Raw genomic sequence first — 25242 nt, 5'->3', positions numbered from 1 at the left:
TAGATGGAGCTCTATTACAGCCTGCATGCAATACATTAGCATATTCCCTTGGTTGTAATCTTTATTTTAGGAAATCATTACTTATTTCATTGACAAATAAAAACAGTAATAGCTTGACAATACTAACACTGGCAAAGGTAGTTTTCCCAGAACGTTGAAATGAGTTGTTACTAAACAACGCTTAATAGTTGTAGAGCCTTGTGAAATCAATAGATTAATAATTACAGCATATGCAATAAAAAATACAAAGAAAATATGCAAGTTGTATTTAGATGAGGAATATTTTTATGAAATTATGTACTGAAGTTTTATTCAAATGTTCAGCATTTACTTACAGCATTGAGATCATTTGAATATAAATAATATTATCTACTAATAATTATACTTTCTTTTTTGGTTTACCCCTTTTGAAATGATTTTTTTTAGATATCCTTGCACACAGCACACACCATCCCCCAGTAAAGACTCTGTGAGATCTGCTGTCAGGCATCTGTCTTTGCAGCTGCTGACCATTGAAAGGTGTAAGGAAACAGGCAATGGTAACTGCAATTTTTCCTCCATTCCTCTGAAGAAGCACCTTGCCTCAATTGATGGCACTTTAAGATTGAAAATTTATTGTGCATTATGAACCACATCCTCTAATTCCACCGTATCAGAGTATGTTAGAGCATTAACATGCTGCATCACATTGCTGCTCCTCTTTTTAAATTTTTTATTAATGTGAACTCTCCCCAAATTTGCATTAATTTTATTTGATTGTATCTGCCCTTCAGTTCATTTTTAATAGCAGTTTGAATGATTATCCTCAGAATAAAATGCAACATGAGTGTGTGCATTCACTAAGATTTTAAGGCTTTATTGCTGTGGTGTTAATGATTATGCTTGGTTAATACTTTATGTAAAATAGTCTGAAAGTTATCTGAGATGAAAAGTAAGTTTCAAAGTCACTTGCTGATATGATGAAAAGCCTAGTTTAACCATTATTTACTGTCCACATTTACTGTGTCAGCAGATGATAGAAGAAATTCTTCTATGCGATTTTCTAGGTGACTTTTCTGTGCAACATCTTCAGAGTGCTCGATCCTTTGCCAAAAAGTTTAAAAGTTGGCTAGTTGATGTACTGGAGGGCACACCATTACTGCTACAGTCCCTTAAAATGAGAGGTAACTTTTTGTAATTGATTAAACTTTATTACCCTACCTGAAGGCTATTCATCCACTGGGTAGCATTATAGCCAAGTCTAATCCTCAAACTCTCAACTGCCTCTCCTCTGCTGCTTTTGCTCCATTGCTTCTGCCTTCTATGCCATTGTTCCCACCAAATCACTCACCGTCTCTACTTGCTTTTCCCACTGCTACAAAACTCATCCTCACTCCACTATGTTAGAGGCCAGAAACTTGATGCACAACAAGTCTAGTTATTCATTATTAGATCTGGCTCAATCATGTCACGTTCTACCATGCCTCAACCTACTTGGAGGGCAAGGACATAAGGCTCCTCTTCTCTATGACCAGCTGTCTCCTCAATCTCCTTTTCCCCTATCCTGTTCACCCTGACCTCCAGAGTGTGAAGAGCTAATGGATTTCTTTGACTGTAATATTTAGACCACCCAGGTAGCTGCCCACAGCAACCATATCATTATATAATTTCTCTCCCATCTTTGCTTGTCCTCTCCAGCCTAATTTCTTCAATGCCACCCACTATCATGTTTCACGATTTTTTGACCTTTTAGAAAAGAATTACATTGAAGTGTCAGGTTTTTAAAACGAACTGTATTAATACAAGTTTTGAAACAAGCACTGAGGAGCAAATCATTGTTAAAATGACAATGAGCAAGGCATTGAAGTTGTTTCCCCAAAGATTGAAAACAATAAGCAATTTGTTAGCCTGGTATGTTGCACACGCCGAATGAGCAACAGCAGGACCGCATCAAATTAGTCTGCTGGCCTCATTAGTATCGTACTGGTGAACTGTATGTGGCTGTCGCTACCCCAGATGCAGCTCGACAATCACGGAGTGGGATTGGGCAGGATAGGGCGGGGGGGCGAGAAGCTTGATCAGCCAGTTGAGATACTGATCAAGAACCTAAAGTGAGTTCAGGAGCGGGGAGGAGGCAATTGGGAGGTGCCGACCACCACATGCCCCCTCCCAATTCACATAATTTTGAAACAAGCACTGAGGGATCAAAAGTGGTTGAAATGACAATAAGCTAGGTGGGTAAATTGGCCAACCCTCCTCGGTGGTGATGAGGCCGATGTTGAATATAAATGGAAAGTGGAAAATGTGGAAAACAAACGTGAACCCGAAATCTAAAGAAGGAAAAGCCAAGGTGGCTCACTGGTGATGTACAAAGACAAATAAGATGTAAACAGAAATGTTTCTATAAATTAAAAACATTTATACTCAAATAAACAGCGTTGCATACAAGGAACTGCTTAAGAAAACATTAAATCAGCAAAAAAGCTAATGGAGAAAAGGATTGTAGACAACTGTGGCAGTAATGGGAAGAGCTTTTTTAGTTATGTGTAGAATCAGAGAACTATCAAAGACTGTATTGGGCCCCTGAAGGGTGTTCAAGGACAGGTTACTAACGACGCACTAGGTAAAGAGAAATTTTAAATGAGTCCTTTGCATCAGTCTTCATCCTTGAAGGTGATGATCGAATATTAGAATTTAATAATACTAGTTTTGTTAGTAACATTAAGATAGATAAACATATTAGGGGAGAAATTGTGATCAGAGGCTTCCTTCGAATGAACGCCTCCGACCCGAAAAAATACCTGGTGGTCACGGAGGTGCCTTCGATTCCGGTTGGAGGCCTTCATTCGATGCACAGCGTACGTGGAGAGGATTTCCCTGTATGTACAGAAATGCTGGAGTCATGTGGGCCTGGACCACCAATCACTAGGTAGTATTCTCATTGATAAAAATGGGATCTCCGTTGATACGAGATCAATGAGAAAACCTTCCTAAAACAAGAAACCCCTCACATATTTAAAATTAATTGAAATTAAATGTAATTAAATGTTTTAGAAAAAATATATTTTGGGGGGAATTTTTGTTTAATGTGTTTTAATAGCGTTAAAAATAAACTTACCTTAATAGACTGGGTTTTAACTTAAAAATGTATGATTAAATTTAATTTTTATATGTTTTAAAACTCTTACACTGGCAAAAGTAGGCTATACACCTGCTTTTACCAGGCATAAGAGCTTGAAGGACATTCGCTGGGCAGGAGATGGGCAAATAGCCCAATCTCTCCCGTGCGAATGTCCTTCTCCCGGGGATGCGGAGGATCTGTCAAGAGAAATCTTGATGGATCGGAAAAGCCGCTTTTCGGCGCATGCGCATCGCGCCCCAAAAAACAGCTTTTGCGAGGCCTCACCAGGTCCATGCACACTTCGTACGAATCTGGCGAGACCAGAATATTTGGCACATTGGCCCTAAAATTCCTGCTTCTATGGGTCCGTACGAAGTTTCTACGGACCTAGGAAGGCATCGGAAAAGTTGGTTTTCAGCGCACAATGTGCGTGCGCTGAAAACTGGCTTTTCCAATCTGTCAAGCTGGAGCTTGACAGATCCTCCGCATATTGGGAGTGTGGACATTTGCAAGGGCAAGATTGCGGTATTTACCCATATCTTGTCCAGCAAATGTCCTCAAAATTCATGTGCCTGATAAAAGCAGGCACATAGCCTACTTTTACAGGCGTAAGAGTTTAACATCCAAAAATATAATTAAATTAAATTTTAAAAACACATAATTTTTAAAAACCCTACGTTACATTTATTTTTAACCATAATTTAAAAAACTTTTTAAAAACTCGGAAAAAAAAATTCTCTCGGATATTTAGTAACTTTAATTTCAATTAATTTTAATTATGTGAGGTGTGTTTTTTATTTTTTATTACATGTGTTTAGTGTCTTTGTTTTTTTTTTCTCATTAATAGCAATGAGAACTCGTAGATATGGAGTTCTCATTGCTATTAATGAAAAAACTGTGGGATACTGTACTTGCTTGGCTGAGCAGTCACATGATACGGCACCTTCTGCGTGGGAACCTGAAGGACGGGAGCGCGCTTCACAGCACAGGAAGAGAAGGCCTCCTCACTGGAATCGTAGGCTCCTCCCGGACCACCAGGTACTTGCGTAGAAATGTTTCAGGTCGGAGGCAATTGCCCGTGGGAAGCCTCCGACCAGAATTTCAGGGCCATTGTTTTAAAAAGAATTAAGAACTAGAAAATAGAGCAGCTGGGCTGGATGATATCTAACCGAGGGTCTTCCGGGAGATGGGACATGTGCTGTGCGAGCCCCTGGCCTGTATTTTTAATAGCTCACTGCACTCTGGAATTGTTCCTACAGATTGGAAGGAGGCTAATGTAGTCCCCATTTTTAAAAAAAGGTGACAAGACAGACCCTGGTAACTATAAGCCCACCAGTTTAACATCAGTAATAGGTAAGATGCTTGAATGAATCACAAGGGATGCAATATATGAATACTTGGATAGGGAAGGTCATATTAGGGACACCCAACATGGCTCCATAATAAAAAGGTCATGTCTTACAAATCTAATTGTATTTTTTGAAGAAGTTACAAAATTGATGGATGAGGGAAGCCCAATAGACATTGTCTACTTCAATTTCCAAAACACTTTTGATAAGGTTTTGATAAGAGGCTTCTCTATAAGATTTAATATAATAGCCTTTGCTATTAGTGGTAATATATTGAGTTGGATTCAGAACTGGCTGGCAGGATGCAGACAGAAAGTAATTATAGATGGATTTGGATCTTTTTGGAGACCAATCACCAGTGGTGTCCCGCAGGGACCGTTGCTTTTTACTATTTTTATTAATGATTTGGATTTAGGGGTTGGGGGCACAATTTGCAAATTTTCAGATGATACCAAGATCTGTGTGAGTGTTAGAACTGTAGAAGATGCTCGTCTGATTCAGGCAGATCTTAATGTGTTGGAAGATTGGGCTCAAGACTGGAAAATGATGTATAACTTAGATAAGTACAGTGTTATGCTTGTGGGCAGGGCAAATGCTCAGCATTCATATCCCTCAGGAAAAGGCATTAAAGATGGTGGAGATAAAAAGAGGTTTGGGTATTCTAGTGCATACATCCTTAAAGGTACACGAGCAATGCCGTGCAGCGATAGCTAGAGAAAATAGGATGTTGGGGTGTATCCATAGGACAATTGAGTGTAAGATGAGACGTACTGTTTTGTCCTTGTACAAGACCTTAGTCAGGCCGCACTTGGAATACTGTGTCCAGTTTTGGTCTCCTCGCATGGTGGGTAATATTGAAGCGCTAGAAAGGGTGCAGAAGAGGGCCACTAAACTAATTCCAAGTCTAAAGTATCTTCATTATCAAGATAGGCTAAAAGAGTTGGGACTCTCTGCCTTAGAGAAGGGTAGACTTAGGGGTATCTGATTGAGGTTTATCAGATAATGAAGAGAATAGACGGTATTCCAGCTGACAGTTTATTTCAATTAAATAGGTTAGGTAGGACCAGGGGTCACAAATGTAAGTTGTATAGGGCTAGCTCTAGGTTAGATGTCAGGAGGTGGTTCTTTTCCCAGAGAATACTAGACCTCTGGAACAAGCTGCCATTTCGTGTGGTGGATGCAGACTCACTGAATTCCTTCAAGCAAAAGCTGGATTTGTTTCTGGCTGGGGTGGAGATCGCCTCTTACAGAAGGTAGGTACTGCAGGGAATTCAAGGCCAGAGTGATCTCCTCGACTAGTTTTGATCGCTTAGATGGGTCGGAGAGGAATTTCCCAGATTTTTTCCCCCCAAATTGGCCTGGATCTTTAATGATTTTTCCTCTCCTAGGAGATCACATGGTTTCGAGCGGGGTGGAGTGCATAAGTTATGATACACAAAGTATCGCAATTCTGTGAGACAGGCTCAATGGACCAGATGGTCTTTACCTGTCCGTCATTGTTCATAAGGGATAAGGGGTAAGCCATTTAGGACTGAGATGAGGAGAAACTTCTTCACCCAGAGAGTGGTGAACCTGTGGAATTCTCTACCACAGAAAGTTGTTGAGGCCAATTCATTAAAAATATTCAAAAAGGAGTTAGATGTAGTCCTTACTACTAGGGGGATCAAGGGGTATGGCGAGAAAGCAGGAATGGGGTACTGAAGTTGCATGTTCAGCCATGAACTCAATGAATGGCGATGCAGGCTCGAAGGGCCGAATGGCTTACTCCTGCACCTATTTTCTATATGTTCGTATGTTCGTAAGTTATTTTGTTTAACTCAAGCAAGGTGACTCGTTGATGTGGGGAAGCATAGCATGCTCATTATTTTGCATTATTATGTGAAGTTGTATTGATTGTGTGAGTCCAATCACAACTGTTGGACTGTATGTCCACTGGTTGTGAAATAAAATAGCTTTACAGTTCATATCTGTCCTTATCTTATCAAGTGTTTTCTCAATTCGCCATTCAAAAGATTGAAGTGGCATGTGCACACACATGTGAACGACCCGAATATCTAGTTCAGATAACATAAGGTACTGTTGTTACACCCTTGGGTTACGCTATTGTATAATTAAATATTGGGCAGAGTGGCACATCTTTAAACGCAAGATACTCGGACAACTTGTAAGAGTGGCTAGCACCACTATATCCAAAATATTGGGGGGAAAATTTCTGTCGGAGGCTTCCTTCATACGAAAGCACCCGACCCGAAAAAAATCTACGAAACTACCTGTAGGATTCCAGTCTGAGGCCTTCATTCGCTGCGCAGCATATGGGGATCTGTCTTCCACGTACAGACATCTCTATTGCAATCACATGGGCCTGGACCACCAATCACCAAGTAGTATTCTCATTGATAAAAATGGGAACTCCGTTTGTATGAGTTCCCATTACTATCAATGAGAATAACCCCCTAAAACACCGAAACATAGCACAATAAAAAAAAACACCTCACATATTTAAAATTTGCTGAAATTAAATGTAAGTAAATGTTTTAGAAAAAAAATTTGGGGATTTTTTTTAATGTGTTTTAATAAGGTTACAAATAAACTTACCTTAATGGACAGGGTTTTTAACATAAAAATGAATGATTACATTTTATTTTTCTATGTTTTAAAAGTGTTACGCTGGTAAAGGTAAGCTATGCACCTGTTTTTAACAGGCGTAAAAGTCTGAAGTCTATTTGCTGGGCATGAATTGGGCAAATAGCCCAATCTCTGCCTGCGGACATCCTTCCCGCGGGGATGCGTAGACTCTGTCTGAAGAAATTTTGACAGATTGGAAAAATCAGTTTTTAGCGCATGTGCATCACGCCCCGAGAATCGGCTTTTGTGAGGCCTTGCTGAGTCCGTACTCGTACGCACTTGGCCAGGCCGCAATTCTCGGCCCAAAATCTAAAACAAGCTTCAAATTTATACCATTTTGTGGCAGCTACCTGGACTACTGAACTACACTGGTGACAAATGCATTTCAAAATGTTTAAAATTTAGATATGCTTTGAACAAAAACAGTGAGATTAAAATAACATGTCCAAATCAAAAGATTTGAGCTTGAATTAGCCAGAATAGTGGCCAAAGAGAAAACGAACGGGATACAGTTTCATCTAAAAATACACGACTTTCAATCAGAGCTTGAGCGAAGATGAGAGCAATACAAATGGGAAGAAGAGCAAGAACAAAAGGAATGCAGATTGCAGGAAGGGATGGAACACCATAACTTTGAAACCAATGAGAAAGGAGAAAAAGTTGCAGCATGAGTTAGACAAGAAGAAAGAGCATTGTTTTAAGTGTCAGCCGTGCCTCAGTGGATAGCACTCTCCCCTATGTGTCGGAAGGTTGTGGGTTCAAGTCCCACTCCAGAGACTTGAGCACAAAAATCTAAGCTGACAGTGCAGTACTAAGGGTGTGCCATTTTTTGGAGGAGATATTAAACTGAGGCCCTGTCTACTCTCTCAGGTGGATGTAAAATATCCCATGGGACTATTTCAAAGAAGAGCAGGGGAGTTATCCCTGATATCATGGCCAATATTTATCCCTCAATCAACATCCAGATTATTTGGTCATCATCACTGTCATGTATGTACTTTTGGGATCGATCACTAGTCACTAGATGGCGTCACGGTTGGAGGCCATTGGACTGCACGCGCGTATGTGCAGCCCAAGTATAAAAGGCCAGCCATTTAGTATATTAGTTACTTTGGGCCTTAATAAAGCAGAGCCAAAGTCATAGCTCTTGGAGTTAAACAGTACTCAGTCTAACAGTTATTGCATACACAACATTTGGCGACGAGGCAACAAGAACCTTTGCATGCAAAAATGAGCACGATTGGATTGTTGGAGGAGAACATTGGGAAGGCTTTGTGAGCTGTTTGAGCCAGTTCTTTGTGGCCAACAAAATGGAAGAGGTCAGTGACGCAGATCGGCACCGGGCGATGTTCCTCACGGTTTGCGGTCCAAAAATTTATGGTCTGATAAAGAATCTACTCCTGCCTGTGAGTCCAACAGAGAGGACGTATGAAGAATTGTGTACACTGGTACAGGACCACCTTAAGCTAGACGACGGCATCATCATCTCGAGATACAGATTTTATACGCACGTTCGCTCAGAGGGCCAGAATGCAACGGAATTCGTTGCCGACCTGAGACGTCTAGCGGAAGCGTGTAAGTTCGGGGCTGTGTTGGCAGACTTGCTGCGGGACTTCTTTGTAATTGGCATCAACCACGAGGTGATCCTGTATAAACTACTGGTGGTAGAGACATTGGACTTGAACAGGGCTATCACGATCGCTCAGTCATGCATGACGACGGAAAGAAGTTTAAAGCAGATATCAGTGAAAAATCGAAACTCGACAAGTACTGTAAATATGATTGATTTGGCGTTTGGCAGAGTGGCACATGGCAGGGCCTACCCAACTGCATACGTGAAACTTGTGGCTGCCCAAAGTCCGCCAGCGGGAATGCATCTGGTTTCTCCGTGTTGACATTGTGGGGCAAATGACCAGCACTAGCAGTGCCGATTTAAGCAATATAGTTGCAAAGGCTGTCTGAGAGTGGGGCACCTCCAGCACAAGTGTCCGCAGATGAGCAAGCGTGCTGCGACACACCACGTGGAGGATGATGGTCAGACTAGCGCAGATCCCGATACGCAATCCGAAATACTAGAGGAGGAAGTGTATGGACTGTACTAGTTCCCAACAAAGAGCAAACCAATAATGATCAACATGAAATTTAATGGGGTGCCGGTATCGATGGAACCGGACACGGGTGCGAGTCAATTGATAAATGAGCCAGAGGGCATTCGACAAGCTGTGGGATACTAAGGCTGTGAGACCCAGGCTGAGTCCAGTCAATGCCAAGTTGCGCACGTACACCAAAGAACTCATAAAGGTGATTGGCAGTGCCACAATTAAAGTGTCATATGACGGTGCGGTTCACGAGTTACCGCTATGGATTGTCCCACGCAATGGCCCAACGCTGTTCGGCAGGAACTGGCTTGAAAAATCAGATGTGATTGGAACGACAGCAAAGTGTTGTCATCGGAGAAAGATACATGTGCCCAAGTTCTGAGCAAGTTCCCCTTGCTGTTTGAACCAGGCATCGACAACTGCACGGGGGCCAAGGTGCAGATCTACATGGACTCGGATGCAAGACCCGTCCATCATAAAGCTCGGGCAGTTCCGTATATGATGAGGGAGAAGTTTGAAATTGAACTGGACAGACTCCAGTGTGAATGGATCATATCACTGGTTGAATTTAATGAATGGGCCAGCCCCATTGTTCCTGTGCTGAAAAGTGATGGCACAGTCAGAAGCTGTGGAGACTACAAGGCTACAATCAACAGGGTTTTGAAACAGGATCAGTACTGCTTTATATATGTGTGTAGTGTATCTGTAAAGCATGCACTCCCATGTTCCGTCACCAGGGAACTCATCCCCTGAAGTCCCAAGGGATCCCAGCATCCCTTGGGAGCACGTATATAAGCCGGCCCCTAAGGCCTGTTCCTCACTCTGGAGTGTCTTATTAAAGACTGAGGTCACTGTTACTTTAACCTCCCTGTGTGCAGCCTCATCTGTGTTAGGAACGCAATAACTGGCAACGAGAATACGAATCCAACGCAAAGATGCAGCAAACTGTGGGCATCCTGGAGAAGTTCTCGGAGGGTGAGGAGTGGGAAGCCTATGTCGAAAGGCTAGACCAGTACTTTGTAGCCAACGGGCTGGACGGAGAAGGAAGCACTGCAAAAAGGAGAGCAGTTCTCCTCACAGTCTGCAGGGCACCGACCTACAGCGTCATGAAGAATCTTCTGGCTCCAGTGAAACCCACAGATAAGTTGTATGAGGAGCTGTGTAAACTGGTTCAGGAGCATCTTAACTTGAGGGAGATCGTGCTGATGGCGAGGTATCGGTTCTACACGTGCCAGCGATCTGAAGGTCAGGAAGTGTCGAGCTATGTCGCCGAGCTAACGTGACTTGCAGGACAATGTAAGTTTGATGGCTACCTGGAGCAAATGCTCAGAGACTTTTTTGTACTGGGCATTGGCCACGAGACCATCCGATGAAAACTTTTGACAGTAGGGACACCGACTCTCAGTAAGGCCATTGCGATAGCACAGGCATTTATGTCCACCAGTGATAACACCAAACAAATCTGTCAGCACACAAGTGCTAGCAATGTTCATAAATTAACTGGAACTGTGTTTGCGAGCAGAAATGTACAGGGCAGAACCCATGAGTCTGCAACTGCCAGCAGGCCTCAGGTGACCCAGATGACTCAGAGTCCCCAACAAAGGATGAATGCAAGGCAATTCATACCTTGCTGGCATTGTGGAGGCTTCCATTCAGCCTATTTATGCTGCTTCAAAGGGTATGTTTGCAAGAACTGTGGAACAATGGGGCACCTCCAAGGATCTTGCAAATGAGCTGCAAGCTCTGCAAAACCTGCTAACCACCATGGGGCAGAGGAAGATCAGTCCATGGTGGATCAAAGCAATTTCGAGCCTCAGAGAGAGGAGGCAGATGCTGAAGTACACCGGGTCCACACATTTTCAATGAAATATCCACCTATAATGCTAAATGTAAAATTGAATGGCTTACCCGTAGCCATGGAACTGGACACTGGTGCTAGCCAATCCATCATGAGTAAAAAGATGTTTGAGAGACTGTGGTGCAACAAGGCATTCAGACCAGCCCTGAGCCCCATCCACACGAAACTGAGAACGTACACCAAAGAGCTCATCACTGTCCTGGGCAGTGCCATGGTCAAGGTCACTTACGAGGGCATGGTGCACGAACTGCCACTTTGGATTGTCCCGGGTGATGGCCCCACATTGCTTGGAAGGAGCTGGCTGGGCAAAATCCGCAGGAACTGGTATGATATGCGAGCGCTATCACGTCAATGAGGCCTCAGGTTCTTAACAAATTTCCTTCCCTTTTTGAGCCATGCATTGGAAACTTTTCTGGGGTGAAGGTGCGGATCCACTTGGTCCCAGAGGCACAACCCATTCACCACAAGGTGCGAGCGGTACCTCAGATGATGAGGGAGAGAGTGGAAATCGAGCTGGACAGGCTGCAACGCGAGGGCATCATCTCCCCAGTGGAATTCAGCGAGTGGGCCAGCCCGATTGTTTCAGTACTCAAAAGTGATGGCACGGTCAGAATTTGCGGCGATTATAAAGTAAATATTAATCGTTTCTCGCTACAGGACCAATATCCGCTACCTCAGGCAGGCGACCTATTTGTGACGTTGGCAGGAGGCAAGACGTTCACCAAGCTCGACCTGACTTCGGCCTACATGACGCAGGAGCTGGAGGAGTCTTCGAAGGGCCTCACGTGCATCAACACGCACAAGTGACTGTTCATCTACAACAGATGCCCGTTTGGAATTCGGTCGGCTGCAGCGATCTTCCAGAGAAACATGGAGAGCCTATGCAAGTCGGTACCACACACGGTGGTCTTTCAGGACGACATATTGGTGACGGGTCGGGACACCGCCGAGCACCTACAAAACCGCGTAGGGCTGCGGCTGAAGAGATCGAAATGCATCTTCATGGCAACAGAAGTAGAGTTTTTGGGGAGAAAGATTGCGGCGGATGGCATTCGGCCCACAGACGCCAAGACAGAGGCTATCAGGAACGAGCCCAGGCCACAGAACGTCACGGAGCTGCGGTCGTTCCTGGCACGCCTCAACTATTTTGGTAACTTCCTACCAGGGTTAAGCATCCTCTTAGAGCCCCTACATGTGTTATTGCACAAAGGTGAGAACTGGGTATGGGGGAAAAAGAACAAGTAATTGCTTATGCTCCAACAAGCTGCTTGTATTGTATAACCCGTGTAAAAGACATGTGCTAGCATGTGACGCGTCGTCGTACGGAGCCGGGTGTGTATTACAACAAGCTAACATTGCGGGGAAGTTGCAACCTGTCGCCTATGCTTCCAGGAGCTTGTCTAAGGCCGAGAGGGCCTACAGCATGATTGAGAAAGAGGCATTAGCATGTGTTTTCGGGGTAAAGAAAATGCATCAGTACCTGTTTGGCCTCAAATTTGAGCTGGAAACCGATCACAAGCCCCTCACATCCCTATTCGCTGAAAACAAGGGGATAAATACTAAAGCCTCAGCCCGCATACAAAGGTGGGCACTCGCTCTATCAGCGTATAACTATACCATCCGCCATAGGCCAGGCACCGAGAACTGTGTGGATACTCTCAGTCGGCTACCACTGCCCACCACGGGGATGGAAATGGCACAGCCTGCAAACTTGTTGATGGTGGCGCAGCCCGCAGACTTGTTGATGGTCATGGAAGTGTTTGAAAACGATAAGTCACCTGTCACGGCCCGCCAGATTAGGACTTGGACCAGCCAAGATCCTCTGCTGTCCCGAGTAAAAAACTGTGTACTGCATGGGGGCTGGGCCAGCATCCCCGTTGAGATGCAAGAGCCAATCAAGCCGTTCCAGCGGCGAAAGGACGAGCTGTCCATTCAGGCAGACTGCCTGTTGTGGGGTAACTGTGTAGTGCTACCAAAAAAGGGCAGGGAGACATTCATCTCGGATCTCCACAGCACACACCCAGTATAGTAATGATGAAAGCGATAGCCAGATCCCACGTGTGGTGGCCCGGTATCGACTCTGACTTAGAGTCTTGTGTACGCCATCAGGGAGCTCATCCTCTGAAGTCACAGGGGATCCCAGCATTCCTTGGGAGCACTGTATATAAGCCGGCCCCTCAGGCCTGTTCCTCACTCTGGAGTGTCTTATTAAAAACTGAGGTCACTGTTACTTTAACCTCCCTGTGTGCAGCCTCATCTGTGTTAGGAACACAATAATGTGGACTTGCATTTACTCTGTACAGCCACTAGAGGGCTCATCCCCTGGAGTCCCAGGGGATCCCATAATCCCTTGGGAGCACAGGTATTTAAGGTGGTTTCACAGATTGGAGAGGCACTCAGGAGACCTGCAACAAAAGATTAAGGTCACACTTTACTTTGAGCTCACAGTGTTCAATCTGACTCTTTCTCCATACACAACAACTGGCGATGAGATACAGATAGCAAACCCAAAGATGTAGAGAACAGTGGGCATCCTGGCGAAATTCTCGGAGGGAGATGATTGGGAAACTTTTGTAGAGCTACTCGACCAATACTTCGTGGCCAACGAGCTAGAGAGCGCTGTCTAACGAAGGACGACCCTCCTCACTGTCTGTAGGGCACTAACCAACGTTTAGCCTCATGAAGAATCTGCTCACTTCAGCGAAACCCACGGAAAAATCGCACGACAATTTGTGCACACTAGTCTGAGAGCATTTGAACCTGAAGGAAAGCGTTCTGATGGCGAGATACCGGTTCTATTCCTACAAAAGTTCTGAAGGCCAGGAAGTGGCGAGTTATGTCGCCGAGCTAAGACGCCTTGCAGGACATTGCGAATTTGAAGGACATTTGGAGCACATGCTCAGAGACTTTTTCTTACTTAGCATTGGTCACGAAACCATACTTCGCAAACTTTTGACTGTCGAGACCCCAACCTTGAGTAAGGCCATGGCGATAGCCCAGGTGTTCAATGCCACCAGTGACAATACGAAGCAAATTTCTCAGCACACAAGTGCTGCTACAAGTACTGTGAACAAAGTGATGTTGTTTTCGAATCGTAACGTACAGGGCAGGTCACACATACCTGCAGCTGCACGTCCGCAGATGACTCAGAGTCCATCATCAAGAGTGATGAATGCAAGGCCATTAATACCCTGTTAGCACTGCGGGGGTGATCATTGTTTCCATTCATGCTGATTCACAGAGTACGTTTGCAAGGACTGTGGAACAATGGGACACCTCCAACGAGTGTGCGGCGAGCTGCAAAGCCTGTTAAATCTGCAAACCACCATGTTGCAGATGAGGACAGATCCACAGAGGATCACGACGAACCAGAGCCTTGGATTGAGGAGGCAGGGGTACATGGGGTGCACACATTCACCACGAATTGTCCCCCAATAATGCTGAATGTTGAACTAAATGGATTCCCAGTGTCAATGGAACGGGACACGGGCGCGAGCCAGTCCATCATGGGTAAAAAGACTTTCGAAAGGTTGTGGTGCAACAAGGCCTCAAGGCCAGTCTTAACTCCAGTTCACATAAAACTAAGAACTTACACAAAAGAACTGATTCCTGTAATCGGCAGTGCTACCGTAAAGGTGTCTTACGATGGAGCGGTGCACAAGCTACCACTCTGGGTGGTACCGGGCGATGGTCCCATGCTGCTCGGCAGGAGCTGGCTGGGAAAGATATGCTGGAACTGGGACGACGTCCGAGCGCTATCGCCCGCTGATGACACTTCGTTGCCCAGGTCTTAAACAAATTTCCTTCACTGTTCGAACCAGGCATCAGGAAATTCCAAGGAGCAAAAGTGCAATCAACCTAATTCTGGGGGCGTGACTCATCCATCACAAGGCGAGAGCAGTACTGTACATGATGAGAGAAAGGGTAGAGATCGAGCTAGACCAGCTGCAAAGAGAGGGCATCATTTCACCGATCGAGTTCAGCGAGTGGGCCAGTCCTATTGTCGCAGTCCTCAAGGGAGATGGCACCGTCAGAACCTGTGGCGATTACAAAGTAACTATCAATCATTTCTCCCTGCAGAACCAATACCCACTACCAAAGACCGACGACCTCTTTGCAAAGCTGGCGGGAGGAAAGACGTTCACAAAGCTAGGCCTGACTTCAGCCTACATGACGCAGGAACTGGAGAAATCATCGAAGGCCCTCACCTGCATCAACACGCACAAAGGTCTTTTTGTTTATAACAGATGCCCGTTAGGAATCCGATCAGTGGCGGCGATATTCCAGAGAAACATGGAAAGTTTATTGAAGTCGGTCCCGCACACCGTGGTCTTCCAGGACGACATCTTGGTCACAGGACGGAACACAGTCAAGCACCTGCAGAACCTGGAGGAGGTTCTTAGTCGACTCAACCGCGTGGGGCTCAGGTTAAAATGCTCGAAGTGCATTTTCCTGGTGCCTGAAGTGGAGTTTCTGAGAAGGAGGATTGCGGCGGACGGCATCAGGCCCTGCAACGCGAAGACGGAGGCAAATGAGAATGCACCGAGGCCACAGAACGTGATGGAACTGCGGTCGTTTCTGGGACTCTTGAACTACTTTGGTAACTTTGCAACAAGCTAATGATTTCGGGAAACTGCAACTGTTTGCTTATGCATCCAGGAGTCTGTCTAAGGCTGAGAGTGCCTCCAGCATGATTGAAAAAGAAGCGTTTGCATGTGCCTATGGGGTAAAGAAAATGCATCAATACCTGTTTGGGCTAAAATTCGAATTGGAAACTGACCATAAGCTATTTATATCCCTATTTTCCGAGAGTAAAGGGATAAATACCAATGCATCGGCCCACATCCAGAGATGGGCGCTCACGTTGTCCACATACAACTACACCATCCGCCATAGGCCAGGCATAGAAAAGTGCGCCGATGCTCTCAGTAGGCTGCCATTGCCCACCACAGGGTTGGAAATGGCGCAGCCCGCAGATCTAGCTATGGTTATGGAAGCATTTGAGAGTGAGCAGTCATCTGGCAGATCAAAACCTATACAAGCCAGGACCCCTTATTATCTCTAGTCAAAAGCTGTGTGCTTCACGGGAGCTGGTCCAGTGTCCCAGTGGAAATGCAGGAAGAGATAAAGCCGTTCCAGCGGCGCAAAGATGAAATGTTTATACAGGCAGACTGCCTTCTGTGGGGCAATCAAGTAGTGGTCCCCAAGAAGGGCAGAGACACCTTCATCAATGACCTCCACAGTACCCACCCAAGCATCGTAATGATGAAAGCGATAGCCAGATCCCACGTGTGGTGGCGCGGTATTGATGTGGACTTAGAGTCCTACGTTCACAGATGTAATACATGCTCGCAGTTAAGCAATGTACCCAGGGAGGCGCCGCTAAGTTTATGGTCTTGGCCCTCCAAACCATGGTCTAGGGTACACGTCGACTATGCAGGCTCGTTCGTGGGTAAAATATTCCTTGTGGTCATAGATGCGTGGATTGAATGTGAGATAATGTCGGCTCGCACGTCCGCTGCCACTACTGAAAGCTTGCGGGCCATGTTTGCGACTCACAGCTTACCCGATGTCCTAGTGAGCGACAACGGGCCATGTTTTACCAGTGCTGAGTTCAAAGAATTCATGACCCGTAACGGGATCAAACATGTTACATCTTCCCTGTTCAAACCAGCATCCAATAGTCAGGCAGAGAGAGCAGTGCAAACCATCAAGCAAGGCTTGAAGAGGGTAACTGAAGGCTCACTGCAGACTCGCCTATCCCGAGTCCTGCTTAGCTACCACACGAGACCCCACTCATTCACTTACTGGGATCCCACCTGCTGAACTGCTCATGAAAAGAACACTTAAGACAAGGCTCTCGTTAGTTCACCCTGATCTACATGAACAGGTAAAGAGCAGGCGGCTTCAACAAAGTACAAACTATGATAGAGCAAATGTGTCACGCGAGATTGAAATCAATTATCTTATATTTGTATGAAATTATGGACAAGGTCCCAAGTGGCTTCCCGGCACTGTCGTGGCCAAAGAGGGGAGCAGGATGTTTCGGGTCAAACTTTCAAATGGACTCATTCACCGGAAACACTTGGACCAAATCAAACTCAGATTCACGGACTATCCTGAGCAACCCACCTTGGACCTTACCTTTTTTGATTCCCCAACATACACAACAGTGGCAACCGGCACCACGGTTGACCACGAAGCAGAACCCAACACACCAGGCAGCCCAGCAAGGCCAGCTGCACAGCAGCCCAGCGAGGGTCCAACAAATGATTCAACAACACCATCTTTCACACTGAGACGATCAGCCAGGGCAAGAAGGACCCTAGATCGACTCACATTGTAAATAGCTACATTATTGACTTTGTGGGGGAGTGTTGTTATATATGTGGACTTGTATTTACTCTGTACAGCCACCAGAGGGCTCATCCCATGGGGTCTCAAGGGATCCCATAGTCCCTTGGGTGCACAGGTATTTAAGGAGGCCTCACAGGTTGGAGAGGCACTCTGGAGACCTGCAATAAAAGACTAAGGTCACACTTTACTTTGAGCTCACAGTGTTCAGTCTGACTCTTTCTCCATACACAAGTACCCGTTACCAAAGGCTGATGACTTGTTTGCAACGCTAGTCGGGGGGAAGTCGTTCACCAAACTGGACTTGACGTCGGCCTACATGATTACAGGAGCTGGTTGAGACGTCGAAGAGACTTACGTGCATTAACACGCATAAAGGACTGTTTATTTATCACACGTGCCCTTTTGGAATTCGCTCGGCTGCAGCAATATTTCAGAGGAACATGGAGAGTCTACTGAAGTCTGTTCCCAGAACCATCGTGTTCCAAGATGACGTCCTGATCACAGGTCGTGACTCCGAGGAACAGCTGAACAACCTGGAAGAGGTTCTACATCGTCTGGACCAAAGTGGGACTCAGACTGAAAAGCTCCAAATGCGTCTTCATGGCACCAGAGGTCGAATTCCTGGGGAGGAAAATTGCTGCTGATGGCATCAGGCCCACGGACGTGAAAACCAAGACCATCAAGAATGCACCCAAGCCACAGAATGTGACAGAGCTGCGTTCGTTCCTGGGTCTACTCAACTACTCCGGTAACTTCCTATCTAAATTGAGCACCTTATTAGAACCACTGCACATGCTGCTAAGAAAAGGCAACAACTGGGTGTGGGGTGCATCTCAAGACAGAGCTTTTGAGAAAGCCACTAATCTTCTTTGCTCAAACAAGCTGCTGGTACATTATGACCCATGTAAATGTTTAGTATTGGCCTGTGATGCTTCGTCATATGGAATTGGTTGCGTACTCCAGCAAGCTAATGAGTCGGGTAAACTTCAACCAGTTGTGTATGCTTCAAAAATGTTGTCTAAAGCAGAAAGAGCCTTCAGCATGGTAAAGAAAGAAGCACTAGTCTGTGTGTATGGGGTTAAAAAGATGCTTCAGTACCTGTTTGGTCTTCAGTTTGAACTGGAGACAGATTACAAGCCGCTCATTTCAATATTCTCTGAAAACAAAGGTATCAATACCAATGCTTCATCCCGCATCCAGAAGTGGGCGCCGACATTATCCGCTTATGATTATGTCATTCGCCATAGACCTGGCACTGAGAATTGTGCCGATTCTTTGAGCCATGTGCCGTTGCCCACACCGGAGCTTGAAACGCCACAACCGGCAGACCTATTGTTAGTTATGGATGCTTTTGAGAGTGAAGGAACCCCTGTCACAGCTCAACAAGTTAAGACCTGGACCAGCCAGGACCCGATTTTATCGGTGGTGAAGAGTTGCATCCTCAAAGATGATTGGTCTGCCATACCCAAGCAAATGTGCAAGGAGACCAAACCTTACATTCGTCGCAAAGACGAACAGTCTATTCAGTCGGATTGTATACTCTGGGGCAATTGTGTTGTTATGCCCAAGAAATGGAGAGAGAAATTTTTTATGTGAGCTACATAGCGCACATCCCGGCATTGTTAAGATGAAAGCCATCGCCAGGTCTCATGTATGGTGGCTGGGAATTGACTCTGAGCTGGAATCATGTGTGCATCAGTGTAACACTTGCATGCAGCTCAGCAAAGCACCAGCAGAATCGCCGCTGAATCTGTGGTCGTGGCCGTCCAAACCATGGTCCAGGATCCACATAGACTTTGCAGGTCCCTTCCTGGGGAATATGTTTTTAGTTGTGGTGGATGCATATTCGAAGTGGATAGAGTGTATTATCATGTCATCCAGTAAATCCATAGCTACCACTGAGAATCTCAGTGTCATGTTCGCGACACATGGTCTGCCTGACATCGTTGTTAGCGACAACGGATCGTGCTTCACCTGTCAGGAGTTTCAAGAGTTCATGAAACTCAATGGTATCAAACATGTAAGGTCAGCACCGTTCAAACCTGCATCCAATGGGCAAGCAGAATGTGCTGTCCAAATCATAAAGCAGAGTATGAAGTGAGTAACCCAAGGATCACTGCAGACCCTCCTGTCATGAATACTGCTGAGTTACAGGACAAGACCACACACGCTTTCCAGGGTCTCGCCTGGTGAACTAATGATGAAGAGAGGTCTCAAGACCAAGCTATCTCTTGTACACCCTGACTTGAATAATCACGTTGAATATAGAAGACTAAGTCAGCAAGGGTATCACGATCGTGCAGCTGCGTCACGCGATATTTCTGTAAATGATCCTGTATATATTCTGAATTATGGTCAGGGTCCCAAGTGGATCGTTGGTACTGTCATGGCCAAGCAGGGCAACAGAGTATTTATTGTCAAGCTCAAAAATGGGTAAACATGCAGGAAACATATGGATCAGACAAAGCTGCGGCACACAGACGAACCGGAACAGTCGGAGGAAGAGACAATCGACGACCGACCAACCTACCCCCAATTATCAGAGAACTCAGTGGTCATCAGTGAATCGGGACTTTCAATCACTGACATGTTCAATGAAAATGGACTTTTAATCCCTGACATGGCCATTGCCACTCCCACCAGGTCAGCCACCCAGCCACCAGTCACAACAGACTCTGAACACTCACCCAAGGCTGGAGTTGAACTGAGACGGTCAACCCGGGAGTGTAAAACACCGGACTGTCTCAATTTGTAAAAGACTGTTAATATCTCAGAGGGGGGTATTGTCATGTATGTACTTTTGAAATCACTAGCCACTAGATGGCGTCACTGTTGGAGGCCATTGGGCTGCACGCACGGGTGTGCAGCCAAGTATAAAAGGCCAGCCATTTTGTATATTAGTCACTTTGGGCCATAATAAAGCAGAGCCAAGGTCATACCTCTTGGAGTTAAACAGTACTCAGCCTAACAGTTATTGCATACACAACAATCACATAGTTATTTGTCGGAGCTTGCTGTGTGCAAATTGGTTGCCACGTTTCCTACTTTACAACATTGACTACACTTCAAGAGTACTTCATTGGCTGTAAAGCACTTTGGGATGTCCTGAGATCATGAAAGGCGCTGTATAAATGCAAGTCTTTTTTTCTTTTTTGCTGCACTCATGAACTGGCAGAGAAACAAGCCTACCAGGCCCACCATTTTATCAAATCAAATCTTATTACAAATTTTCAAAAGGGGAATGATTTTGACAGTTTTGACTGGACATCTGAATTGTTAGCTAGTTACCAAAAGTGGGTCAAAAATGAATGGGCCAGTCAACTGACGATGTCACTAAACAACAAGACACTCACAGTCTTTTCTCACATCAATCCTGCAATAGGTATCGACTATGATTTAGTGATGCATACTATTCTCAGGGTTTATGATTTAAAGCAATTTTAAAGCAATTTTCTTCTTTCTTGCTAAAGAGATAGATTTCTGTGAATAATTCCAGATGATTTAAGAATCTGGTTACTTGATCAGATGTGTAAAATTCTCAAATAGTTAGTTGCATGTGCTGATAATTTTATGGCCTTGCAGGCACAAGTAAGTGTCGCGGGACGGGAGTATCCCTAAATGTAAGAAACTCTGACCGCTTACAGGAGTAACTAGCACTATTATACCCGAGAGAATATCTAAGGCAAGACCTGAATTTGTAGCACCCACCTTCTGCTCCCTTGATTCCCTTATCATTCAACTCCTGACTGCCCAACTACCCCTCTTGCCCTGCCTGCTATCTGACATTAATTGTTTTCTTTCCTCAGACACTGCCCATCTCCCTTTCAAAACCCATATTGTCACTCTCCTCAAAAAAAAATCAACCCCCTACCTATCTGTCCTCTCCAACTAGTACCCCATCTCTAATCCCCTTTTCTCCTCTGAAATCCTCAAACAAGTTGTCATCTCCTAGTCTCGTGCCTATCTGTCCCAAAATGCAGCCGCCTGCATCCTGTCCTGCAACAAGTTCTGCTTATCCTTTTCTCCCCATTCTTAATTACCTACATTGGCTTATTCAATGCATTTAAATTTTAATCCTCGTCCTCATCTTAAAATCCCTCCATGGTCTTACCTCACCATACCTCTGTAACCTGCTACAGATTTATATTCCCTCCCACAGCCTTCGATTATCTGACTCTGGCCTTTTGTACATCGCCCCCTCCCTTCGCCCCAACCATTGGTAGCACAACCATAAGTTACCTCTGGAACTCTCACCTGAACCCATCAGCTCTCATTTTCTCTCTCTATTTAACATCCTTATTAAAACCTATCCTTTTGACAACACTTTAAGTCACCCCTCCTAATCTCTCTCTCTCAGAATCCATTCCCATATCTATTGCTATTTTTATTTTTCTCTGCCCATGTAAAGTGCTTTAGGATGTTTTTTTACATTAAAGGCATTATATAAATGCATGTTGTTTTTGTTATTATCCTCTCCCTCTCTCACCAGCGCACTTCAAGAGTTAGATAGTGGTCCAAGGATTCTGAGGCTAATTGTTACACCCCAATTGCCACCCTGGCTGATATCATCTTACTCAGTGCAGACCAAGGACCATATCTATGATCCAGCTGGTCTGTTTGGCTCAGCTACTCACTTGTTAAACTCACTGGGCCATTGCAGGAGCCCATTTATCTGTTTTCTGTGGAGAGAAAACCACATTAGACCTTGCTGGAACTTAGAACCTCGAATTTTAGCTTCATATATAACATTCTCCTTGATTCCTGTAACTGGCCAGTAATCAGTCTTCTCTGGCACAGTCACTGGACCTATCCATGTTATCAAACATCTCTGCTTCAACTAGCAAATCAGATTTTAAAATACCATGACCGTTTTCCTTTTACAATGGTAAAACTTTGTTCTATTAGCCATATGCAAAATAAACCAGTCAATCCAGGGTATTAAACTGATATTCTGCCCCCCACCCTAATTCAATAATGTTACCCATATTCAGGATTTGTTTTGTTATGGTCCACACATAAAATTAAGTCAGACCTTTGGATCTTGGAATTTATACCTTGTTCACTGTAGTACACTGGAGAATATTCAAAGAATGATTCACCTGTCATTTACCATCAAAAAATGATTCTAAATAACCTTTAATGAAAAAGTGCTTGGCAAATTCATAAAAACAGTCACATTAATTTGACCTCTCTACCAGTATAAGCAATTAGAAAATCTTAAAAATGGTAGAAGGCACTTATTCAGAGGTGCAAAAAAAGTGGCATAGAATGATACTCATTCCTGGTTCCTATTGCTTCCTGTTAGGAAGTCTCACACTTGAAATCGGGAAGACAATGTGTGAAGAATTGTCATATCTGTGACGTACTAGTTCTGTGAAGAATTGCGAGGATTAATCTGTCTCTTAGTACTCTGGCACAGCATCTGTGCTTCCATTCTGCCTTTATGAATAAAATATTTAAAAAATTTTGTATGCAAACATTTACCTGACATAACTTTTACATTTTTCAGCAGCAAATATGTTTGTCAACAGACTACGAAGAAGAACTTGTATTTGCAATCTAGCAAAGGTAATATACACATAATATAGAGAACGCTTCAATGTGTTAGTCAGTAGAGAGCTAATAAATATAAAATACCCATAATTTAAATTGACAGATATCAAATCAACTTCATGTCAAGGTATTAATTTAATATTATTTTAATAACCTTTTAGAACCTTTACTGATGCCTTTTATCTTCCACATGTCACACACTGACTCCTAGCAAAGAGAGTAAACAATCACCTACTTTCCAACATTGTTAACTGTATAAAAGTACCCCAGGGTAACCCACCATAAATATTTTCCCACTTATCTCTGTCAGGATACACTGAGCCTTTATTTTGAGGTGTAGGTTACTGTGACACAAAGTGTCAGGCTTGGATCAATGATTTCCCATATGGTGGTTTTTGATTATAGATGTACTCTCACAGAGCTGAGGAATGGCATTTCCCCAGAGTAAGGGAAAGAATGACACCATGATTGCTCATGCATCCCTACTAGTAACTGACTCAAGAATGAAAAACAGAAAATACCGGACAAGCACTGCTGATCCCTCAGCATCTAAAAGAGAAGTTAGCATTTTGGGTGCAGACCCTTCCTCATCCAGACCTATAATTATAAAACATGTGGGGCGAAATTCAAGTTTGGGGACGGTAACCCAGTCAGGGGGACTTCTTGCGCCCAGCGCGGAAGTTCTGTCCCGGCCGCAAAATTGGGGTTACTGCCCCTTACAGGAAGTGAAGCACAGTGTTGCATGATCCACTTCCTGTTGGGGCGGTAAACGCGGGCGATTTACGCGGCGCTATGCAGCTTCTCCATGTAGTGCTGAAGCGTTTCAATGCCCCTCCACTTCCGTTAAACGGAAGGGCAGCTGCACACTCTGCAGGGCCTCTGATCGCCTTCACTGGGCCACCAGGGTAGTGTGGTGCCGAGGCCGGAGCCCAACATCCAAACAGAGTGCCAAGCTGCACAATGGCGGCCCACACCACACCACGGAGCCTCAAGACGGGCTGATTGATGAGTGGGCCTAAACAGTAAAATGGCGGCATCCCCTTTAACTTCCACCCCATGAGTGGATGTCGGCCTGGTTCGCGACCCATGAGGTTGTCACTGACACTGCTCGCGGCAGCCTTGCGAGCACTGGCCAATTTCTGCCATGGGGCGAGAAGGGGTCGTCGCAGGGCACTAAGGGGTCACCGTGCACAGCAATGATGTCATTGTCGGTTGCGCGCCGGCCCAGGTTGCTACTAGCGGAGCACGGCGCTACCGTGTCAGCACCTCTGCTAACTCCTGCGCAATTTTGCTGTTATATTGGTAGTTATCTCTTGCTCGTATGTTCAGGATATGTATTGTGTACGGAGACATAGAAAAGGCGAAAGGGAGAAAATAGGGAATAGGCAGTATGTTTAATTTGAAGGCATTTATCTGAAGTATGGAATGGTTACTTTTACGTTCTATCAGTATTTGTCTCCAGATGTTACTGCAGTTTGAATATATGAGGGGCTGAGAGGCTCCAGGCAGCCTTTTGAAGAAAATAGAGGGCTAGAATTTCCTATGGCTTACCGCCCGGTTTCTGGACAGTATTGGCTATTGTGGGCGGTAATCAGGTGAGCAAAAATGTCCTTACCTGAGTTACGCCAGCGGTTTCGAGGTGCCGATGGGGAGCGGACCGCCGGCATGCACCGTCCTGAGGTTGCCCTGGCGCGATATTTGGCTGAGTGGTGACCCATAGGTAAGTTTTTAAAAAACGCCCACGAGGATCAGCGGAGCTGGGTGGTAGAAACATAGAAACATAATAATTTACAGCGCAGAAAGAGGCCATTTCGGCCCATCATGTCTGCGGCGGCCGACAAAGAGCCCTTCGTCACCAGCCCTAAAGGTTACATACAAACCCATGAACAATGACGGAAAGGCAAAGAGCACCCAGCCCAACCATTCCGCCTCACACCCCTTATACTAAAAACATCTACACTCTACCCCAACCGGAGCCATGTGATCTCCTGGGAGAGGCAAAAACCAGATAAAAACCCAGGCCAATTTAGGGAGAAAAAATCTGGGAAAATTCCTCTCTGACCCATCCAGGCGATCGAAACTAGTCCAGGAGATCACCTTGGCCGTATTCTATTCCCTGCAGTACTTACCATTATATCTGCACCGACCAACAAAAGGTCGTCTAATCTAATCCCAATTACCAGCTTTCGGTCCGTAACCCTGCAGGTTATGGCACTTTAAGTGTCCATCTAACCATCTCTTAAAAATGGTGAAGGTTTCTGCATCCACCACTCTTCCAGGCAGAGAGTTCCAGATCCCCAC

General features: G+C 45.0%; 1 protein-coding gene across 1 annotated transcript in view; it reads left to right on the top strand.

The window, feature by feature from the left end:
- Positions 1-1012: 1012 nt before the first annotated feature.
- LOC139274621 (DNA-binding protein RFX8-like) overlaps positions 1013-25242 on the top strand; it is a 75670-nt gene continuing 51440 nt past the window's right edge. Inside the window, exons 1-2 of the mRNA XM_070891299.1 lie at positions 1013-1163; positions 22898-22956. Coding sequence (XP_070747400.1) covers positions 1013-1163; positions 22898-22956 — 210 coding nt within the window. The remainder of the gene's footprint in view (positions 1164-22897; positions 22957-25242) is intronic.

The sequence above is a fragment of the Pristiophorus japonicus genome, chromosome 10 (assembly GCF_044704955.1).
Source record: "Pristiophorus japonicus isolate sPriJap1 chromosome 10, sPriJap1.hap1, whole genome shotgun sequence".
Classification (NCBI taxonomy): Eukaryota; Metazoa; Chordata; class Chondrichthyes; family Pristiophoridae; genus Pristiophorus; species Pristiophorus japonicus.
Note: the sequence above shows the minus strand (reverse complement) of the source record. Positions and strands in the feature narration are given on the sequence as shown.